Raw genomic sequence first — 23377 nt, forward strand, 5'->3', positions numbered from 1 at the left:
AGATGAGGAAAGACAAGTATCATTTTGGTTAACCAATTCTGGGAACTGCAATGACTCAAATTATAGTTTTGCATCACAACAGCACGCTGTAGTATAATCAGGACTCACAATTTGAGCACACGGGCAAAAAGAAGACATGCTATGACGGTGTATTGAGATCGAGAGAATTTTTAGTAGAATTGAAAGGATTGAACCAAATGGTAAGCATGAATATTTTGAAGCAATTAAAGCCTACTTGGTTTTACAAAGTTGCAAATTAAAAAGAAACAAGAGAAGGAATTAATCATGATGTCATGGCATTACAACAAGTTGTCATGTTCTGAATTACAGTGGCATCAATTACGAGAATTTTAACTCAATTTCACCAGCAAGAAGCACCCTGACAACCAAATGCTAATATTGAACCACAACAAGATACCTTAATTGCAGACACTTCCGATACATGATACATCTGTTTATGAGAGGTTATTTTACAGCCTACTACACGTGTACAAGATAACCAAAGATAGAACAAAAATTCTATCACATGCGGAGTATGCAGGATCATGTCAAAAGAAGTTCTAGTTTGGTGCCCACTAATTTGGAAAGCATGAAGTCATACAGTGCTTGGGGCAAACCATCTTAAATGCTTTAGCCAATATTTATAGGTACCGCAGTTGAGCCAGTGTGGCTAAGATGAATTTCTTGAGGCAGTAAGTGATATTGAATTGAGAGTTCCTCAAATATTTTCTTCATCTCAAGAACAAGATCAGTCATCCTGCTATTCTTCTCCCCCATGTTCTGATGGTTCATAGTGTGCGTAAGATACAGGGCCATGTTCATCTTATTTACATTCACAATGTCCTTCACTACTATGCTGTGATCAGGATGCCAGTGGTTGGGTTTGCTTTCAATGTACCTGAGAGCACAAAAAGGCCAAAACAACAGGATTTTTTTCCTAAAATCAGAGGAAGCATTATAACAGATCTATTTATAATATCAATAAAGCGATATATATATATATATATATATATATATATATATATATATATATATATGTACAATATAAAAAAAATTCAAGGAAACTGCAGGTGCAATAGTATGACAGATAAAACTCTGTTAGAACTCATTAATTCCCATATATTATCAAACAACAATTAATTAGCAGTAAATCGGTGTATTACACTTTCCACTAATTTAGATTTCCAAGCAATCATTTGTGGTACCAGGGAAAAATAGAAGGTTGGTTGCAATAGCCATGTCAGGGATTCTTTTTTTTACTAAGGAAACATGTCAAGGGATTCTCATCCTCTAGGATTAGCACCATATCTATAATAAATATAAAAATTGAAAAAGTTATAGCTAATAGCACTCTGCCAATCAAGAAGCAAAATACATTGTGACAAATGAGCAAAATCAATAGCTTACACTTTTATTCTAGATTTGACAGCTCCAATCTTCTCCACTGAAGTGGAAACATCGACAGAGAAATCAACGGCATCGCCCATGTCTGGACTTCGGTAGAAGTTGCTGATTGGTTTAGTTGCCAAGACGGCATTTGGGTAATAAATCTTCTCATTGTTAAATTTCAAGAACACAGTAGTCAATATATTCATTTCTTCTACAATCATCTGCATAGGCGGCAACCATAGATTATATTTCATTGTCTGTAAGAGACCAATTACCAAATACCTGAGATGGAGATTGTAATGCTTGAAAGTTACCTGAACTTCATCCACAACACAACGATCACCAACATCAAAAGGGTGCATAACAAATACAAATATGATTGCTTCAAATACTGTCTTGCAGGTATTTCCAAACATAAAGAACACCACTACGAGCTGTGATGAGATAAAGACAAGTACTTTCGTTGTTGCAACACCCATCAAAAGCAGCGTGATGATTACGATTACAACAATAACAAGGCCTGTTGCGAGTTTGTGGAGTTGGTTGACTGCCGTTTTGGTGTCTTTTAAGGAATGTGCCAGCGATTTACGATCAAGGTAGATCTTCACCTGAAAACAAGATAACAAAGATGTGGTTAGATATGGTGCAAACTGCAAATAAATTTCATACTAAGGGTCTGTTTGGATATTTTTGCAGGATTGGGCTTAAAATCCTGTAGGAATCAGGCCTAGCCTATCCAGCACATACAATATATGTACAGATTATCTCTAGTATTATACAATATGAGGCTTGGCCCAGCCCATGTAAACTGGACCTCTTCCAGCCCCTTCCTGTAGGATGGAAAAAAATAAAAAATCCGTTGAGGTCATTTTTTTCTCTCCATGGGATTGGAGCTGGCCCACCCTGAAAAATTTGAATACTGTGAATATGGGCCTAGCCTGGCTTGTATTCTTCTGAATCTCAGTTGGATTGCATCGATTATCCAAATAGGCCCCTAAATGTGAAGATATTGCATCTTATATAATGATTTTTCCCCCTTTTACCAGCTTGCTATTAATTGTAACCTGGCTAGATACTACAATTCATGCGCTGAAACGTTGAAGAATATCTATAGACTAACATGAAAATTAAACAAATAAAATGATATCTGAATACGCTATGGCATCAATTAAAACATTCTAAACGTAGATATGAAAAATTTGTAATTACCACCCAGTTCCTCAACGCAGATTTTTTATCCTTCCAGTCTCTGCAGCTCCCTCAAACAATGGAAGAACGATTTCGACTTCCTCCTTGCTCAAAAATCTCAAAAGATCCTCTGCATCAATATATCTGTGCCCCAACAAAAAGCCAACACCTCAGTTAATATTAAAGAGGTAAACAAAGAGAAATTTAATACTTAGAAATCTCCTCACTTGCAACCAGGCTTCGCAACATCCTTAAAAATTCGGTAGGCTGCAGCTTTTGCTTCCCATTCACTAGTTATTTCCCCAGCCTTATGCTCAGGCCCCTCCTCATCAAAACTCTCAATTGTATTTGAAATTGTCGTAAGCCCTGATGTCCTAATCACATTGATCAGGCCCTTCATCATCAAAGCCGAGACCTTCTCCTGCTTCATCTTATGAAGCTTTTTAACATCAATCACCTCCTGCTTCTTCCCCTTTTTCCCTGTCCCCTTCCCCATGCTCCTAAAGATCAATTTCCCGGTACTCTTTGGAGTCCCCACCTTCTCAGCCAACTCCCTCACCGGCGGCCCCGATAGTGTCTGCAGTACATATTGATGAAAGATGGACTCTTGGATTCGATCGAAGAACCTGTTCGTATGGAAAGCAGAAGCTAAAATCTTTATCAAAAGCGTCTTCACCAACCATACAACCGATCCAATCAGAAGCGAAGCCAGGGCCCGGGAGACGTAATTGAGAACTCTTTGTGTCTTGGGCGACCGCGAAACTCCTTGATTGAACAAAAGTAACCAAGAGAGCAGAACCAGACCCAACCAAATGCAAACTTGAACACTATTCTTCAGCCCATACACAAAGTACAACACTTTCTTCCTCAGAAGGAAGTTCATTTCTGTCACGAAAATGAGGCCAGTGATGAACCATTGAGTTACCAATCGGCCACAGCAAATTACCGTCACCATGAGGCACCATTTCCAAATCTTCAGCCCCCAGAACACAAAGCCCTGCAGCCGGATAACCGTCAAGCTCGCAGCGAGGCACCCCATGGTAAGGATTAGTATCATCCACTCGATCAAGGTCCTAACTTTCCACCTCCTTCTCCGCTTTCCGCTCTCGGGGAACTGGTCCTTCTTATAAACCTCTTCATCCTCCTCCTCTTCATCGGCGGCAGCCAACGGGGTCTTGGGCGTGCCGGAGGCCCTAGAATTCGGCGAGCTATGGCATGGGGAGCTCGAGGACCGATCATGGGCTGGCGGGCGGCCGTCTTCAACCGATTTGGAAGCACCGGGGGGTAGAGGCTGCTCGACGAATCTGGATTTAGGCTTGGATATGGAGCGGCCACGTAGGAGGGCCTCGGACTGGGGAGGCCGGGGGGCCTTCTTGAGGCTGGAGCTGGATTTGATGATCTCAGGGGAAGGGTGTCCAATGGGAGAGTGGGGCTTGGGCTCAGGGTTGGGATCTCTTGGGAGATCATCCAAAGACTCCACCTTCGGGACACTGGTGTGGTTCCTAGAGGAATCTGGTGCTGCCCCTTCCTCTGGGATCACTAAGACCACCTCTACTTGCTTCTTCTCGAAGGCTGCCTTCAGGGGATCCATGGAAGCCCCACAAAACTTTCTGTAAAATCCTAGCTTGTGAATGCCGGTGGAGAGAAAACTTAGAATGGCGCTAGGGTGTGTTCGGGGATCGAGGTTTTCTATTCTAGCCAACGGCACACCGTCCCCCTTCTTTAAATCCACCATGGAGCTTCTGTAGGGATGTCCTCTATCCTCATACTTGTTCATCATTTGCTCTGATGTCTTGTCTCGGGCACTACGGGCTGCGTGCGCCACCTAGGAGCTAGAGGCTTACGTCCCAGCTCTAGAGGCCCAGCCGATATCTCACCTACTCTTTTTTTCGCTAAACATCTCACCTACCCTTTGCCGATAATTGTCTCCTCTTGACGAGGGTGCGGGTAGCAGACGCACGGTCCCTCAGGAGAGTGTTGGCCGACTACTGCGTTGCATCGGGGCAGAGAGTGAATGCCTAGAAGTCCATCATCTCCTTCAGTCCTAGCACGACGCTTGGGTTTCGACGACCGAGGGATCCGGAGGATTCTAGGGATGCGAGAGCAGAACGGGACCTGGAGCTACCTAGGTGTACCAAGCACAGGTAGGGGACTGAGGGTATCTGAGTGCACCAGGCTGCTGCAACGGGTCCAGAGTAGGTTGGAGGGATGGCGGGCAGCGTCTCTATCTTTGATGGGTAGATTGACACTAATCAGATATGTACTTGGTTCCATGCCTATCTATCTCATGGCAAACACGGTGATGCCGAGGATAGTGCTACTGAAGATTGAGTGGCTACTTCGGGGCTTCTTATGGGACTTGCATGGAGGTAGTCAGGGGGTGCACTTGGTGGCATGGGAGAGCATCTGCCTCCCATTCAGTAAGGGTGACCTTGTGATTCTGTCTCTCTTGGAGAGACGGGAGGTGCTCATTGCCCGGCATGCAATCCGATTCCTTTTGGAGCCGCAGGGATCTGGAGCCGGACCATGTAGCCTGCTATGGGAGGGTTGGCCCTGAGGCACTGGCCCAAGGAGGGCGGAGATGTTCCTTCCTTTGGCGAGAGATTGCGATGTACTTGCCTACTGCATTGGTACACACCAGATGACTGATAGGCGATGGGCGCAGTATTGACGTGGCTGGGGACCCGTGGCCGTGGGTGGATGCTCTTCCCTTGCGGCATTGGCCGACTATGGTTAGCATCGAGGCTGCAGAGGGCTTGCGCGTCTGTGATCTCCTTGTCCCCAGGGGGGTTGCATGGGACGAGACTAGGCTGGTTCAGCTTTTCGAGGGGCATCTGTCAAAGAGGGTCCAATCTCTCCTGTTACCAGGGTGTGCAGGTCCAGACGTCCAAGTTTGGAGCACCTCTACCAGGATCAGTGTTAGTGTGGGCGACCTTTTCCACATTCTTCGGCAGCAGTACGAGCCTGGGCCAAACTGCACCTGGATCTAGCGCTTGGGACTCCACCCGAGAGTAGCACTGTTCCTTTGGAAGGTGGTTTGAGACCATCTTCCGACGAGAGCGGTACTTATTGGACAAGGATTAAGGATTCCCTTGGTTTGTGGGGATTGTGGTGTGGATGAGACGTGGACCATGCCTTGTTTCAATGCACATGGGCTAGGGCGACTTGGCGACTGGCAAAGATCCCGTGGGAGGTTCAGGGCTGGAGGGACTTCTCTTACAGGCCATGCGCCGATGCTCGAAGTCCCCACTGCTTCGCCAGGAGGCGGCTCGAGCGATTTGCACATCCTACCATATTTGGCTAGCTAGAAACGCTCGAATCTTTGGCGAACGCAGTATGTCGCCGAAACTTGTGGTGGAGAGTGTGATGGGGGCTCACGGTTCAAAGCCCCTCACCAAGCCCCTTTGCCACGCGCTCCTTGCATGCGCCTTTGAAAATCGCTGACGGTGGACTGATTGTAGGTAACGCCAGTGGAATAAAGCAATACAAAGATCAACAATGCAGCTAAACTGAATTTATTCCACTCAAATTGAAGAACAAACAATAACAAGAACAATCAAAACAATCTAGTAGAGCAATCAAGGATCTCTACTAGCCCAAATCTAGCAAAGGATCGAAAAGATCCCTTCCTAGCCCAATCTAGTGGAGATTGATGTATCAACGACTAGCCCAAGTGCTAGAATATAACATCTAAGGACCGAATTTATTGAAGGCCTAACCTCTCAATAGCCCAAGTCTAAGGCTTAACCCCTAGACCGAAATCGGCACAATGCCGCCCAAGCCTTTCGACCGACTCTCTCACAAGAGAATAAGACTAAACTCAACTCTGGGATAACTTTGGATGCCTGACAATGACTCTTTACAACTCCTTTTATAGATCCAAGATCCTAGACAATTTTAAGTAACTCTCCCTAAGATAAACATGGAAAACCGTCTTTACACGGATTCTTGCTGATGTGGCAACCTGCAATGCTTTTCCACCCTTGATTTGCATGTGATCAAGGGCTTGGAGGAGTCCTAGAAGATCTCCAAATTGATCTCCCGGATTTGCATGGGATCCGCATCCTGAATGCACGGGATGCACGTCCCGGATGGCCGGGATTCGTGATTCTGAGAATCTGTAGGATCTTCGATTGACAAGGCCGAGGTCGGCTCGGCCTCGAGCTGAGGTCGGCTCAGCCTGAGGTCGGCTCGGCCTTCTGAGGTCAACTCAGCCTTCTGATATCGGCTCGGCCTTCTGGCCGAGGTTCAAACGCCCATTGGGTTAACAGGGCGAGGTCTGGCGCACAGGCGGATCCCACGCAATGCCTAAGTTGTGGATGAACCCTGTGGTCAGCCAAGGTCGTCCGGCCACAAAACACATCTTTTGGCCACTTTGGCCTTCGATTGGCACATGGTTCTCTCTCGGTTTGGCACTATGGCGGCTTTGCTTGCGTAGGTCCTCAGCAAACTCCCTACCTTGAAAAATATTCTTACCCCCAAGGATATGCTCTTAGTGTCGTCGAACTCCTCAATTGGCCCCTTGTGTAGCTTCTTCTTTACACCTTCGGCCGTACAGTGTCTCCAATATATTGGCCTCACAATGCCTCATATCATTGCTGCCCCAAGCGGTCCACTTCCTCATCCGTCCACCAAGTCTGAACTTCATAATCATCGACTCATAGTTTGTCTCTATCTTGCCCAATCCCCGAAGCCATGAAATCCTAAGTACCACATCTAGTCCTACCAACTGTAGTACATGCAAATCAACACTAATGTGAACTCCTTGGACCTTCATTTTTACATCTCTGATAATCTCCTCACACTTCATCCTCTCTCCACTTGCAATTTTTACCTCAAAGTGCTCCACTGATAGACCTTTCAAGCCCACCTTTTGAAGTGTCTCTGCGTTAATAAAATTACGTGAAGAGCCCGAATCAATCAATAAAGAAACTTCATGCGTACTGATCCATGCCATAAGCCGCATAGTAGAAGGTTTTTGAACTCCCGACATGACATGCAATGAAAGTTCAGCTTCTTTGGTCACTTCATAATGCTCGACCTTTAGATTTTTCACCATCTTCATCAGAAAATTCAGACACCTCGTCCTCTTCCTCACTGTTTGCATCAAGGATATAGACTTAGCCGGTCTTGCAACGATGCTCCCGGCTCCACTTTTTACCGTACTTGAAACATAGTCCTTTTTTAATGTAATCCTTCAGCTCATCACGAGTCAGTTTTTTTATCTCCTTCGGCCAGTGTTTGTTGCTAGTTCCGGCCTCTTCTTTGCCTTCATTCGTCGCCTTGGATGGTGGGGATTCGGTGTGCTTGCTGCCCGTACCATCGTTGGACATCCGCCGCTCCGAGTTATAGCTTTGGTCTAGAATTTCTGCCATGCGCATCGCCTCTTGTAGCCGCGTTGGTTGTTTGAGCTTGATCTCCTTGGCAAGCCACGGTTTGAGGCCGTCGATGAAGATACCAAGTAAGGCTTCGTTGGACCATCCGCTGACCATTGTTTGTAATTGCCGGAACTCATCGATGTACGTCTAGACTTTGCCCTCTTGCTTGAGTTTTGCAAGTTGGCCATTGTGACTGATAACAGGGGAAGGTCCCCATTGCTTCATGAATTCATCAACAAAAGCAGTCTAACCCAATCTTCTCCCCTCTTTTTCATACAAGGCCCGGATCCACCTCCACCATCGGCTAGCCCTACCTTTTAAGTGGAAACTTGCTAGGGTAACCCGATCAGCCCGTGGAATATCATAAACATCAAAATATTGATCCGCCTTGTCAAGCCACTCATACGAGTCTCCTCCTTCAAACTTTGGAAAATCAATTTTGGGTTTCCTAAGCCCTTCTTTTCTAGGCCGTGGACTCTTATAGTCATCATCTCCAAAGTTATCACCTTGCCATGGGTTCTCTCCGGCCGTGAGGCCTTTGAGCATGAAAGGGACATTCTTCGGGTTCACCATCAACCTCATCATGACTTTTATGGCCATTACTAACCCGCTCTTCATCAAGCCATCTTTCAAAAACTAAACCCTTGGCTTTGATTCTTCCTCCCATTCGGGCATGGTGCCTAACGCCATGATCTACATGATGTGTACCCTGAATACTAATGGCACCACTCCCATACCTTGCTCGGCCCTGCCGTGCGGCATGCGACCTAGGCACTTCTTTTTACATCCTCTTATTTTTCCTCTCTAGTATCCTCCTTTCCAACCTCTCAATGGTAACATTATTCTCTCTCCTTATTTCAGCCATATTCGCAACCAAAGTATTGGACAAAATTTCCAATGCCCGGTTTAGGTTGGCCGAACTAACTTCAAGGGCCTCTAACCTTCTATCCTGGTTGTTGTTTTGGGGAGACTCCATCTCCTTTTAACCCTCTGTTATAGGACTCCAAAATCCTGAGACAATAGCTCCTCAAACCTCCTGCGGTTGTCACCCAAAGGATGAACCAATCCACCTGATTTGTACACCAGTCAATCAGCCTCCCACAAGGATTTTACAATTATAAAAATAGAAAATTATAAATACCCAATCGAATACAAATTCTAGTCCAATACAAGATGCAGAATTTTTATAAAGCTCTCCAAAAGACAAAATACAACTTGTAAGGCTCTTTCTCACCCAAAATCCACACCTTAATCACTAAAGAAACTCCCTCAGATTTCAGATCAATGAAAACAGCAACTAAACTCAGATCTGAATATTAAAACTCAAATGTTACCTCCTTGAGTTCGACTCTCAATGAAAGCACCAATTGATGGGGGCTCACGGTCCCAAGCCCCTCACCAAGCCCCTTTGCCTCGCTCTTTGGCATGCGCCTTTAGCGAAATCACTGATGATGGACCGATTGTAGGTAACGCTGGTTGAATAACTCAGTGCGAAGATTAACAATGAAAGTAAACTGAATTTTACTCCACTCAAATTGAAGAATAAACAGTAACAAGAACAATCAAAACAATCGAGTAGAGCAATCAATAATCTCTACTAGCCCAAATCTTGCAAAGGATCGAAAGAATCCCTTCCTAGCCTAATCTAGTAGAGATTGATGTATCAACCACTAGCCCAAGTCCTAGAACATAAGATCTAAGAACCGAATCTATTGAAGGCCTAACCCCTCAATAGCCCAAGTCTGAGGCTTAACCCCTAGGCCGAAATCGGCACAATGCCGTTCATGCCTTTCGGCCGACTCTCTCACAAGAGAATAAGACTAAACTCAACTCTGAGATAACTCTGGGATGCCTGACAATAGCTCCTTACAACTCCTTTTATAGACCCAAGACCCTAGACAATTTCAAGTAACTCTCCCTAAGATAAACATGGAAAACCGTCTTCCCACGTATTTTTGCTGATGTGGCAACGTGCAATGCTTTTCCACTCTTGATTTGCATGTGATCAAGGGCTTGGAGAAGTCCTAGAAGATCTCTAACTTGATCTCCTGGATTTGCATGGGATCTGCATCTTGGATGCATGAGATGCGCGTCCCGGATGGCCGGGACTCGTGATTCTGAGGATCTGCGGGATCTTCGATTAACAAGGCCGAGGTTGGCTCGGCCTTGAGCTAAGGTCAGCCTGGCCTCTGGCTGAGGTAGGCTTGGCCTGAGGTCATCTCAACCTTCTGAGGTCGGCTCGGCCTCTTGAGATTGGCCTTCTGAGGTCGTCTCGGCCTCCTGAGCTCGGCCTTCTGAGGTCGGCCATCTGAGCTCGGCTCGGCCTTCTGAGATCGGCTTGGCCTTCTGAGGTCGGTCTTCTGGCTGAGGTTCGAACGCCCGTTGAGTTGACGGGGCGAGGTCTGGCGCGCGGGCGGATCCCATGCAATGCCTAAGTCGTGGATGAACCTTATGGTCGGCCAAGGGTCATCCAGCCACAAAATATATCTTTTGTCCACTTTGGCCTTCGGTTGGCACATGGTTCTCTCTCGGCTTGGCACTATGGTGGTTTTGCTTGCATGGGTCCTCAACAGAGTGCCCGTGTGCAGACAGCGGAGCTCAGTCTCATCATACTTGTTGAAGAGACCTTGATAGCTCGGGACATCTGGGCTTCGACAGCATCCCGTATGGTGTTTTTCACCTGGGAGCCCCTACCCCCGAGTTTCCTCAAGGTCAATTTCTACGGGTCTGTCTTAGACGGAGGTACGAGGAGCGATGCGGGTTTTGTTATTCGAGACTTGTCTGCCAGGGTTGTGGCTGCAAGGGGCTGTCAACTCTTCGACATATTGGTTTCGAATGCGGAACTGTGGGCCGCTTGGGCAGGCCTTTGTCATACTCGGTGTGTTTTACAGGTCAATTCCATCATCCTGGAGGGGGACTCGGCCACTGTCATCAATTGGATCCGGGGGGCCCAAGGGGTAATGGTTGCGTCCACTCTTTGCTCCGAGATATCTGGGCAATGGTGAGGGATGGAGGGGCCTTTCAGGCCAAGCATGTTTTCCATGAAGCCAATGGGGTTGTGGATTGGGTGGCTGGCTGGCTGCTTATGTAGCCAGTCACTCTAGTAGTACCTTGTGGGCTGGAGATGGAGAGTTGCCCCTGGCACTCCGAGATATTCTGTTTTTTGATTTTATTGGGTGCATCCGTACTTGTCAGGTATGATCCACCTGCCTTAGCCAAAAAAAAAAGAAAAAAAAAGAGAGAACTTAGAAACCCTAACCCTAGCCGTTTCCAAAAGCCTCGATAACCCTTGCGTGTCTGTGATCTCCTTGTCTCCAGGAGGGCTGTATGGGACGAGACTAGGCTGGTTCAGTTTTTCGGAGGGCGTCTGGTGGAGAGGGTATTTTTTATCTGGAAGCCTCCACCTCCGAGTTTCCTCAAGGTCAACTTCGATGGGTCTATCTTGGACGGAGATACGAGGGGCGGTGCGGATTTTGTTATTCGGGACCTGTATGCCAGTGTCGGTAGGTAATTTTATCTAATCGACCAATCCTAATTGGCATGGTATTTTGATATCGATACAAGTGAGTTATCGGGGACAAGGCATAGTGGAGGTACGAAAGAATTTTGGTGATTTTCACCGTGTGGGACATATGCACCACAATAGATGCATGTGTCAATTTCAAGTACTAGCATGGCCAATTTGGTAAACTGCAGGAGCCATTTTGCGACGCGTGGTGCGGGAGAGGCCGTAGGTGGACTCTCCACGGAGAGGTCGGTAGGTGGACTCTCCACAAACTTTAAATCCTTCCTTCCTTCCTCTCTCACACTCTCTCTCTCTCTCTCTCTCTCTCTCTCTCTCTTCATAGTGGACTCCTCCCACGCTCGACAGCTCCCATCGCGTGCGGGCCCCACCGGCCAAGTTCGGCCGAGAGATCTCGCCACCTTTTTTTTTCCACTCATCTATTGCTCCCCCTCTATTTCCCTATTAAATGTTAAATTAAAAAAAAATCCACTTCCATATCAGGCCAGTTCCATCTGGGCGAGGGCCCCACCGTCACCACCTTTGTTGGGCTGGCGGTGTGCACAAAAACGGGGCCGGTTAAGTGAAGTATTTAATTCATGACCCGGATCCAGTATCAGTTTGCATCCACCTAAATCCACCCCAACCCTAAATTTTCATCCCAATGTTTAGCTAAGCTTTAATATTGCTAGTTTCAATATGACATAGTTCATGCTCGAAAACATGGGCCTAAATAATAATTGTTGCAACAATTTGATAAACTATCAAATGTTGCAATAATGGTCGTATAATGTAACTCTTATAATAATACTGCACCCCGACTATATTATAGATATTTTTCATCTTCATAATTAAATATTATTTATTGTAATACTTTCCGGCCGATTTGATGAAATTACTATATTTTTAATAAAGTTTAAAATATAAAATCTCCACTATTTGGCAATGCAACTATATGGTTCCCCCATCAGATGGTTTTCAAATTTATTTTTTATAACAACTACTTAATGACTATACCAAAAATCTAATACTTTTATTTATTCTCGAGAAGATAATATTTTTTTTATTTTATTTTCATCATTTTCAAATTGTAACTTCAATATCATTGTAATTGAATTGTAGATTTATTTAAAACTTATTTAAAAATTAATGCTAAATTGACTTCTTTACAACAATAAGTTCTATGATACATCGGATGTGCTGCAAATCTTATATTAAATAGTATCTGTTAATGCCATTATGATAAAAGATGCATGTACTACTGTTCGAAACTTTTTTTTTTTTTGATAGAGCGGATGACTCATACAATATTGATATGAATACATCCAATAAAATTAGAAAATAAAATATTTCAAAATTCAGTCAAAATAGCTATCCAGTAGTTCACAAAAAATCTCTAGAGTGTTCCGTTATATAGGAGACGACCTAATCTACCGCTTCATTAGTCTCCCAGTAGATAGACCTCGCTACGGAGAATGCGCACTCTCTCGAGCTGCTCAAGATGTCATGCAGGAGGTGGTGAGAGCCAAACTAAATGTTAAAATGCCTATCTTCTGGCAACGGGTGAATTGAGCCTTAGGAAGGATGTGAGAAATAGATCGAAACGGGTCGGGTGTAAGCGGACAAGCTTGTCAACCCATCAGGCTCCTTCCCCTCCCAGGGTTTTCCAGAGAACTGGAGCTCCTAGGGAAGAAGCACTATGGAAAGAAGGGCGTCGAAAGGCACTCCCAAACCTCTCAAACGTTACCCTTGGCCCCTTCCCGTTCCAGATGCCACGTGGACGTTGCAAACGCGTCAGTTGGGCAACACGTGGCAGTCGTGGTCCCACAAGTCTTGACGACTTCCATCCTCCCCTCTTCTTCACTCCACCAAATATTTAGTTTCCATATGCAGAGATATCACCATATCAACTCGCGTGCTCTCTCTCTCTCTCTCTCTCTCTCTCTCTCTCTTTTGCAGCGGTTTCCATCCCCTTGGCCTTTTCCTCCACCTTAAACGTTATCCCCTCTCACTATATAAATACCACCCTACCTCTCTTTCCAGCACCCACACTTCCTTCCCTCGTCTTGTGTTTCTCTCCGCAGGAGTCATGGGAGAAGCCGGCAAATGAATGCAAATGGTATGAGGAGGAGATTGTTGATCTTGTAATATACTTAATAAATTATTTAAATTGCATAAAAAGAAATTTAACAATTGTAATAAAATAATAGTAAGAAAATATCTGGCCTGTGAGGCGTGAGAGGCATGCCAAGAGACGCACTGTCCTAAAGCCGTTGTTGCCTCCCCACGTGCAGGTATTGACGGTCAGCAATGGCTGCAAGATACAACCCGAACAGCTCACAGCGAACCTAATCTACAATGCACGTCTATAGTAGGCAAGTTACCTAGTCTATATCGATTGCCCAAAATATAAAATAATATATGAAATTGTATCAGAGGGAATGGTGGTAGGGAGAGATTATGAGAGAAAGAAGAAGACTTAGTATGTTATTTTTAGGTGCAAAGAATGGCTCCTATATGTAGGCCTTTTGTAACCCAACCATAATATTTGAATACTTATGGTCTCATTAAGGCCATAATAAGACATAATGGAGAGTTTTGAAACACCTAGAAGTTACAACAATTCTTTTAAAACTTTGTGAGTTACAAATCTTTTTATTAACACCTCTTTAAAACTTTTAAAACTCATTCAAATTCCAACAGCCCTCCACAAGTTTCGAAACTTTATAAAATCACATACATATATATATTTACATAGAAATTCGGGCAACTATATACTATGCAATGAGTGCAGGTGTCTTCCAGACTTGAACTTGCACTTAGTTTTGACAGTTTTAACCTAAAGGATCATAGTAAACTAATTCTTGAAATATACCCTTTGGACCAGATTTTAACCTGCCACACACATAGTATTGATATAGACCTGGTGCGGGTTAGCGCTATTTATGGCTACGCACTGAATCTTGAATCTCATGAGAGTTATTAGAAAACAGCCCAATTTTCATAGTCGTGGCCTCACGACAACTCTCATTTAGGTGAGTCCTTCAAGAATACATCTGACTTGTATCCCACAGGAGTATGCCTGCCTCGAGCTCATTCAGGATAACACCCTTCCTTAATGTCACATATCAAAGCACTATTGCCATAGGGATGTGATGAAAGCACAAAAGTGCGATCTACATATCAACTAAATTAGTATTATTGCTGACTGATAATGATAAATTCACTGGTTTAATATTATATTGTTGTTTGGTACAGGTTATTATAAATTAAAATTTAAATGCGCATTTGGTATAGACTGGGTTTAGAGAGATGCATCATGGCCCCAAACCGCGCGGGCCTAATCCTGCCATGATTTGATTGAGCACATTTGCACCCAAACATCCGAGCCCGCGTGCGATCTCCCAATGATCCTCGCGTTCCCTCCTTTCCGGATTAGCGCACGCACTCTTCCGGAATAAAGATTCCCACTCTCACTTCTTCACAAAGAAAAAGACTTTTTAACCTCCAATCCCATGAAGAAAAGCTGAAAATACTATTCATTCCTAAAGTTACTATTCATTCCTGAAATCACTGTTCATATGAATAGTGTTTCACGATGATACTGTTCATATGAACTGTGTTCCGCGATGACACTGTTCATATAAAACCTTTTTTCACTGTTTTTCTTCTTCCTCCCACGCTCGCAGGTTCTCCAACTTCAGCAGCGCTTCCGCGAGCGATACTCCGTATCCAAGGCACCGCATTCCCAGCCTCCCAGCACGTTCACAGCAACGTCCCAGTCTTCTATCCTCTTTTCCCTTTCTCATCCCGTGCGAAAACAGGGGAGGAACAACGCGTCTGCAATCAGCCGCATCCAGCCGTTCCGTGCATTCATTCCTCCCAAAAATCACGCATCCATCCGCCTCTTTCGTGAAGCTAGCAGTCAGCAGCGTCTCGCCTCCCATATTCACCATTCAAGCTTCCTTCCATTGCCCCACGTGCGTCTGCAGCTCCTCCCTCTTCCGTGTGCGACCCGGATGACCGCCTCCTCCCAGCAAAGATCCCACGGCAGCTTCCATCTTCATCCTTCCGTCCGCATTCACAAGCTGCATCCAGCCTTCCTATTCTCGCCATCAAGGAGAATCCCAGCCTCCCACACCCCATTGATCGAGATCTCCCTGCATCACGTCCTCTTCCCAGCTTATTCCTCCCATCCCACGGAGTTCTCCCGGCATCCCATGCTGCAATCAAGCATCCATTTCAGCCCGTGAGCCGTGCGAAAACAAGGGAGGAGCAACGCACACAGCCATCCGCGTGCAACCTCCCGGCATTCCTAGATCAACGTCCGCATTCTTCCAAATCAACATCCTCCTCGTGTCCGTGATTCACCTCCCAGCCTCACGCCAAGGATCACGCGTCCGATCCAGCCGTTTGCATTCCACCCCAGCAATCACGCATCCTCCCCCTCTCCACCTTCAAGGGTAGGGTTGATCTATAAAAGGAGGTTCTCGGTTGGACAGAGGGGGGAGGAGGGTGTGCTCAGTTGGGCCAAAGAACAGGGGAGGAGAGGTGTGCTCGGCTGGTTCAAAAGAAAAGGAGGAAGAACAGAGGCTGTTCTTGAGAAAAGAAAAATAAAAAAAGAAGAGGGAGTTCCACTGTGGGAGAGAAAGGGAGAGAAAATGCAATTTTCTTATTTTTATTTTATTTTTATTTGCAGAAGAGAAGAAGCATTAGGCTTCCAATCTTCATTTTTATTTTTGTAATCAGTTTTCTTTTTATGAAATCCATCAATGCTCTTTCATGCAATCCTTGTTCTAGGTTCAGTTTAATTTCTATTTTTTTTATGTAATCTTTTAATTTTTCTTTCATGCAATATATGAAATTTTCTCTCATGCAATCTATGTTCCAGGTTTCAATCTTCTTAGCTTCCATCCATTTTCTATGCCAAAGCTCTTTTTGATTAGTCAAATATATAAATGCTTTTCGAATCTAAGTACCTGTCTTTTCATTAATTTCAAATAGAAAACATTCTCTGGTAGACCAGAGAATCATTCAACATCCCCGAAGTAATATTTTTCTTATTATTCAAAAATCGGCTTTGAATTCGAGTGAACGTTTTGATTTTTATGCAACTCAAATCGCCTCCCAGTGGATCGACCTCTTACGACCACTATTCTTCGAGTAGAAAAGGTAAGAGTATAATTAATTTAAACTTTGTTTGTCGGTTCTAACAATGATCTGTTTAGCGTATTTTTATGTAAACAGAAATCGGACAATAGGATGAGTAGGAGACTATCTCCTTAAAAGTAGTGCTGAAATAAGTTACTCAATATGGATTGTTTCTACCCATTGAACCTTCTTCATGGGATCTCCAATCACAAAGGTTGGGTTACCTCCCTAGGTGACTCCTTTGTGGGCTTAAGCCCATCCCCCTCGACAAGTCTTTGATAGCTCTCTTAGAAAGAGCTTCGGTCAACTGATCATATATATTTTTCTCAAACTTTACGAATTCCAAAGACACAATATTCGTATTCAATAGGCTTTTAACTGATTTATACCTCACTTGTAAATGCCTATTTACTAGCCCGAGCGGCCGGCGAGCGAGTGGTTAGTGGCAAATAGCACCCTAGTTGATGGCATTCCTCCCTGCGGCTGGCACTCGAGGAACCACGGGACACTCCATACAGAGCAAGCAAGTTTTTTTATTGGTATGTGCCTGCCTTACTAACTCTATTACTGCCTTACTATCACAATATATAGAAATGGCAGGTATGGGTTTATTAACTAAAGGCATGTCAAGCATAAGGTTCTTAATCCACTCAGCCTCAGAGCAAGTTGTATCTAAAGCTATAAGTTCTGACTCCATAATACTCAAAGAGATGATAGTTTGTTTCTTAGATCTCCAAGATATTACTGATGCACCCAAAAGAAATATATACCCTAAAGTGGACTTCATATCCATATTGTCTGTTATCCAATTCGCGTCACTAAACCCTTCAACTACATTTGGAAATTCCTTATAACACAATGAGCATTCCATAGTTCCTCTAAGATATTTAAAGACTCTCTCCAAAGTAATCCAATGACCTTTGCTAGGATTATGAGTATATCTACTAAGTCTCCCAACAGCGTATGCTATTTCAGGTCTAATTTTATTTGCTATGTATAATAATGATCCAATCATTTGTGAATACTTCAATTGAGATACTAGTTCACCATTATGTTTCTTCAAATGCACATTTAGATCATATGGTATTGATATAGGTTTACAATCAAAATAATTAAACTTTTTTAACATCCTTTCTATTGTACTGGTTTGATTAAGAGTAATTCCTTTAGGTATTATTTCCAATTTCATTCCTAAAATTACATAGGCTTCTCCTAAATCCTTCATGTCAAACTTTCTAGAAAGATAAGACTTAACATCATTTACTATCTCTAAATTTGTCCCAAATATTGATATATCATCAACATAAAGACATAAGATCACATTTTCTCCATTACTCTCTTTGCAGTACCCACACTACTTATCATATTCATTAATCTTAAAGTCATATTCTAAAATCACCTTATCAAACTTCTCATGTCATTACTTAGGAGTTTGTTTTAAACCATACAAGAATTTAACCAACCTACAGACCTTATGTTCTTGACCTTTAACTACAATACCTTCAAGTTGCTCCATATATATCTCTTCATCTACGTCTCCATTTAAAAAAGCAGTCATAACATCCATTTGATGAATCACTAGGTTATGCACTGATGCTAAGGCAACTAAAATTCTAATCCTAGTTATCCTATATACATGTGAATATGTATCAAAGTGATCTATTCCTTCCTTTTGTGTAAAATCTTTAGCTACTAGTCTGACTTTGTATTTGTCTATGCTTCCATCAGATTTTAACTTCTTCTTGAACACCCATTTACACCCAATAGCTTTATTTTCAGGAGGTAAATCAGTTAACTCCCAAATATTATTTTGAATAATAGACTCTATCTCACTTTTTATAGCTTCCTTCCAAAATGGAGCATCTAAAGAAGACATAGCTTAGGTAGTAGGATCTCCTTCTGTTAAAAATGTATAAAATCCTTCTCCCAAATTTTTTATGTTCAGTGATAACCTTGAGACAAGATTCCTGCTTTTATGGACTTAAATTTTGAGTTTTCTTCCATTTCCTGCACTGCTCTGTACGGAGGGATCCATCTGTTCCTAATATCTCATTTCGAAGCCTTGATCTTTTCCAATTTGGAAATTCCAGATCCCAATCAATTATTTGCTGATGACTTCTTAAAGTGTAATTGGAGTTCCAATTGAAGCTCCTTTGCACCAATGATAACTCATTTCACCAAGTCACCAGATCAGTAAGTTTCAGATTACCCGTCGGTAGCTTAAACCTGCTTCCGATGAAGCTTTGGGTATTAAGATTACATCTTTTTGCACAAAACAAATGCAAAACAAAAAAAAGAACAAAAAGCAGATAAAAGGAGAGGCTGTTAACTCACAGCAAAGAAATCTTTCCCACAAGGTTCAAGTAATATAGCTTGGAAGTACCACTTACAAATAACGCCGGCGATGCAAAGTTACAATGATTTATAGAAAAATCGAACAACGAGAGAACATATATTCAAATTAATTATAATTTGCTGGTTTTCAGCTCCGCTTGACAGGATCAAAGTTGGCGACTCCAACAACCGCCCCAACAATGACGCCGAGCACGACGCCACCAGAAACGATGCTGAGCAGGAAGTTTTTCAGTGATGGTGAGATCCCTGGCTGTGCTGCCTCTGCCATGTCTGGGATCACCAGGGCAGCAGCCAAAGCTGCAGCTGTTAGCCCGGCTACTGCCTGCTCCTTTGTCGATGATGATGATGATGATGATGCCCGGACCACAAGGTGGCAGTGGGATCTGCTGATAGAAATGGTGGCCCTTGGTAAGGGTCTCATTGGATGGAACAAGGCACTGGAGCCTAATAAGGTTCTCCTCTGGGTAATGAAGGAAGGCGAGGACGTCGCCATAGTCACTGCAGCTGCAGTAGCGGCCATTGAGAAGTGGTGGCTACTGTAAGGCAGGGTGGTGGACAGAGTGATGTGGGTGGTGGCTTTAGTGTGGATGAAGAGAAGGGAGTGGAAGTAAAGGTGGGAGATGGATGGGAAGATGAGGGGTTAGGAGGTGGCTATGAGATATCAGGTCAGCATCTGAATCCTATGTGGATGCTTCTGGTTCTGGGATGATAGGATAAGGTTATCTCTGGGATTCTCTCTTCAGATGGAAGCAGTGGTCAGACATCTCCCGATGGAAAAATTAGCTACAGGACCAAAGACGTATATATGTTTTGAATAAAAAAAAAAAAAGAGGGGAGGGGAGTGGATAATAGTATTCTTACATAGTAAGAAAAAATTAAGATTAGCTAAAAGATTACTGCTATTAGTTTATCAACACATTAAAACATGGTGAAAAACTTTAAGAATTTAAGAAGCTAGAATCCTGCAAACAGAGGCATTGTGTATTGATAGGATTCAGCTAAAAGCAGTGCTATGCATGGCATGCATTGTGAAGGATAATACTACATCGTTTTAAAAGTGTACAGGGAGAAGATGTTGGATCCTGTTTAATTAAACCCTGATTCCATTTAATTAGAACCCACATTTTGACAAGTATCACTTATAAATCCTGATAATCACAAGAACATTGAGGTAATTGCACGGCAGTGAAAGATTGCCTTGATGGGGGGTGACTCTTCATGGGTGTAACTAACCACGGCGTTTGGTCCCTGGAGAGGGCTATAAATAGCATGTTAGACCCCTTCTCTAATACACGCATTAGGAGCTATCTCTCCAGAAGATCTCTTGCTAATCTCTATCCAGATCAGAGCAAATCTCTCTCAAAGTTCAATTCAAGATGGATTTAGCGAGTTAATCATTCCATCAATGGTATCAGAGCGGGTGGATTCCAAAATAAATTATACCTATTTGATTTGTTGGACGGGAAAAAAAAGAACCTGATGTTATTTAAACATCAAAAATTTTTTTTGTCTGGCCGATGTGGGACTAAACTCCTATCATGGGATGAAAGTTTTGCCCATATTACTTAAAGCAATGAATAACTTTCATTTGGGCGATGTAGGACTAAAACCTTCATCTCTTTTTCCCTCCTTTCACCTCTGCTTGAGAAAATGAGGAAGGGAGAGCCGCTGCCATAGCCGCCGCTGCGGCGGGTCTTGGTCGCGGCCCTCCCCGTCTTAACCGGTGGCCAACAGGGCCACCGTCCAGCCACCGTGTCCTCGGCCGCCGCTACGGCCCACCCCACCGGCGAGCCGGCAGCTGCTGCAACCCGCCGTGGCCGCCATGGCCACCACGAGCAAAGGAAAAAAAAATGGAAGAGAGAAGGGAGGAAGGACAGCGGCGCTCCGGCTTCTGCCGCCGTACCCTCCTTCCATGAGGTGGCTGGGGAAGCCACCGGTGGCTGCATGGGCCAGCTAGCGGCCGCACCGCCGTGTAAAGGGGACGGGTCTTCACGCCGTCGTTTCCCCTCCTCCTCCCATGTGGTCGGAGAGGCCAACGGCAAGGGGCGCCAGCGTCGTTTGGGCGGTCGGAGGCGTGAGCAACCGGCAGCCACCGGCGTCATTTGGGAGAGGATGGCTCATCGGATTTGACCCTTCCCTCTTTTCCCATCACGATTTGGGGAAGAACATGAAGAGATGGGTTTCGAATTTCGGGCATGGAATCCAAACCGAAATCCGAATCCATTTAAATAAAAAAAGGGGTGAAGGATTAACAGGTTCCGGGTTATTAGGTTTCGACCCGCAACCCGAAATCCGAATCCTTTTGACTAAACTGTGCGTTTTGCAGAGAAACCCCTGACAATATGTTATTCTAAAAAAGGGGCTTCCGAAATTCATCTATGGTCCCCAGCCGGAAGTTAAATTACAGAAAGGTCCTAAAGTATATTTATTTGATCCTGTACTTAAGATCCATTACAAAACGGTGCAATAATTATTACATATTGGTCCCTGTAATGAATTTATTACATAAATGATCAATTTAGATGCTTTCTTATGATGATACATGATTGTTTATATTATTCATTTTTTCATGATAAAAGGGTAATATATGCATGAGACGAGCCAAAGCATCTTATGTAGAAAAAGACATAAAAAATGATTAAATTTTTGCATATTTATGGTGACGAGCCAAAGCATCCCATAAATTTTAGAATGTTTTATTTTAATTTAATCAAAAAGAGTCTTTTATCACCATCTCATGAAATTGAATAGTTGCATCATATATAATGAACCGGCCCCAAAGGGAAGTCATTATACAAAGTTAATGATGGGATAAAATAATGTTATTAGTATAATATTTATGATGAAATCTTGTTACCCAAAGGCCTTAAATTCTTCATTAATATTGAACAATATCTAGTGAAATTTATCCATTGAATAACGGTGTCTAAGAAAAGCTTGTCAAAAAGGCATACGTGCCTAAGAAAGGCTGGTACTTAAGTGAGCCTAGTGCTTCACCACCAATCTGGAGCTGATCTGGCCATTATTCTTTGGATTTTTCCCGCTAGATATATAAAGTTCATTAAATATCATACATAATGCATTAGTTTTATCGTAAAGGGGTAAATCATGTAAAGTTAATTTTGATTTACTCACTAAATTGCTAATATAGGTTAGTGATTTAGATAAGGTTTTAGCGTAATTATAGCATGCATATTGATAGTAAGCATATGTTTTGCAGCTTTATTTCCGACAGTTTTTTCACAATCTATATCATGCATCCCAATACTTAATGATTCAAATTTCTCGGAATGGAAAGAAAGACTTGACATTTACTTTAGGGTGCATGGATATTGATCTGGCACTTTGTGAAGGCATGCCACCTGTCCCCACAGAGGAAACTATGCCAGAAGAGAAAAAGTTGTATGAGAGGTGGGAGCGGTCAAACCGCTTAAGTCTTTTACTCATACAAAATCATATCTCCAGAAAGATAAGGGGCTCAATTCCTGATTGCAAAACTGCAAAAGAATTCTTAACAGCAGTAGAAGAGCAATTTGTGAGTATAAAGAAAGCCCTAGCCAGCACCTTAATATCAAGGTTTGCTTACTTAAAGTATAATGATAATGGTGGCATACGCGAGCACATTATGGAATTGCATGACATCGCTGCCCAATTAAAATCATTAGAAGTAGACATGTCAGAGACTTTTCTTGTACACTTTGTTCTTAATTCTCTGCCTATGGAGTATGCACCATTTAAGATCTCATACAACACACATACAGAAAAATGGATTATGAATCAACTTCTAGCCATGTGTATTGGTGAGGAGCAGAGAATAAAACAAGAGAGGCAAGAGAGTGTTTATCTCACCTCTCATAAAGGAAAAGGACATAAAGAGGTCAGCGGTACCCATCATCATATTCCTGTCAAGAAGAAAAAAATGAAAGTGTCAGCTAAAATGACTGACAAAAAGCAAAGAAAGTGCTTCTTCTGTAGAAAACAGGGATATTTGAAAAAGGACTGCACCAAGTACAAGAAATGGCTCGAAAAGAAAGGTACTTTTCTTTCCTTAGTGTGTTATGAATCAAATTTTATTGATGTACCTCATAATACATAGTGGATTGACTCTGTTGCTACTATCCATATATGTAAAACTTTGCAGGGATTGTTGAACAAAAGAATTCCAACGAAAAGTGAACGAAGCATCATAATGGGAAATAAGATGCGTTCACCTGTGGAAGCTGTTGGAACGTTCAAATTGACCTTAAAGACTGGCCATATTTTGTATCTAGAAAATACCTTCTATGTACCTGGATTTTCAAGAAACTTGATATCTGTTTCTAAACTTACTTCCTTTGGATATACCGTTTCATTTGGACGGTCATTTGTAAACCTTTCCTTGAATAATATTATTGTTGATAATTGCTTGTTAGAG

The 23377-nt window shown here is 43.2% G+C and overlaps 1 protein-coding gene and 1 pseudogene across 1 annotated transcript; both read right to left on the reverse strand.

The window, feature by feature from the left end:
• Window positions 1–394: 394 nt before the first annotated feature.
• Window positions 395–4286, reverse strand: LOC103704890 (annotated as a pseudogene).
• Window positions 4287–18918: 14632 nt separating this feature from the next.
• LOC103704889 lies at window positions 18919–19584 on the reverse strand. Its single transcript, XM_008788375.4, has one exon. It carries the CDS (start codon window positions 19481–19483, stop codon window positions 19091–19093), a length of 393 nt encoding a protein of 130 aa, XP_008786597.1. The 5' UTR covers window positions 19484–19584; the 3' UTR covers window positions 18919–19090.
• Window positions 19585–23377: the final 3793 nt, after the last annotated feature.

Source organism: Phoenix dactylifera, chromosome 8, assembly GCF_009389715.1.
Source record: "Phoenix dactylifera cultivar Barhee BC4 chromosome 8, palm_55x_up_171113_PBpolish2nd_filt_p, whole genome shotgun sequence".
Lineage (NCBI taxonomy): Eukaryota > Viridiplantae > Streptophyta > Magnoliopsida > Arecales > Arecaceae > Phoenix > Phoenix dactylifera.

What these genes read in the sequence shown, in the direction of transcription:
- LOC103704889 (XM_008788375.4), bottom strand. Translation starts at nt 19,483, where the DNA reads ATGGCCGCTACTGCAGCTGCAGTGACTATGGCGACGTCCTCGCCTTCC.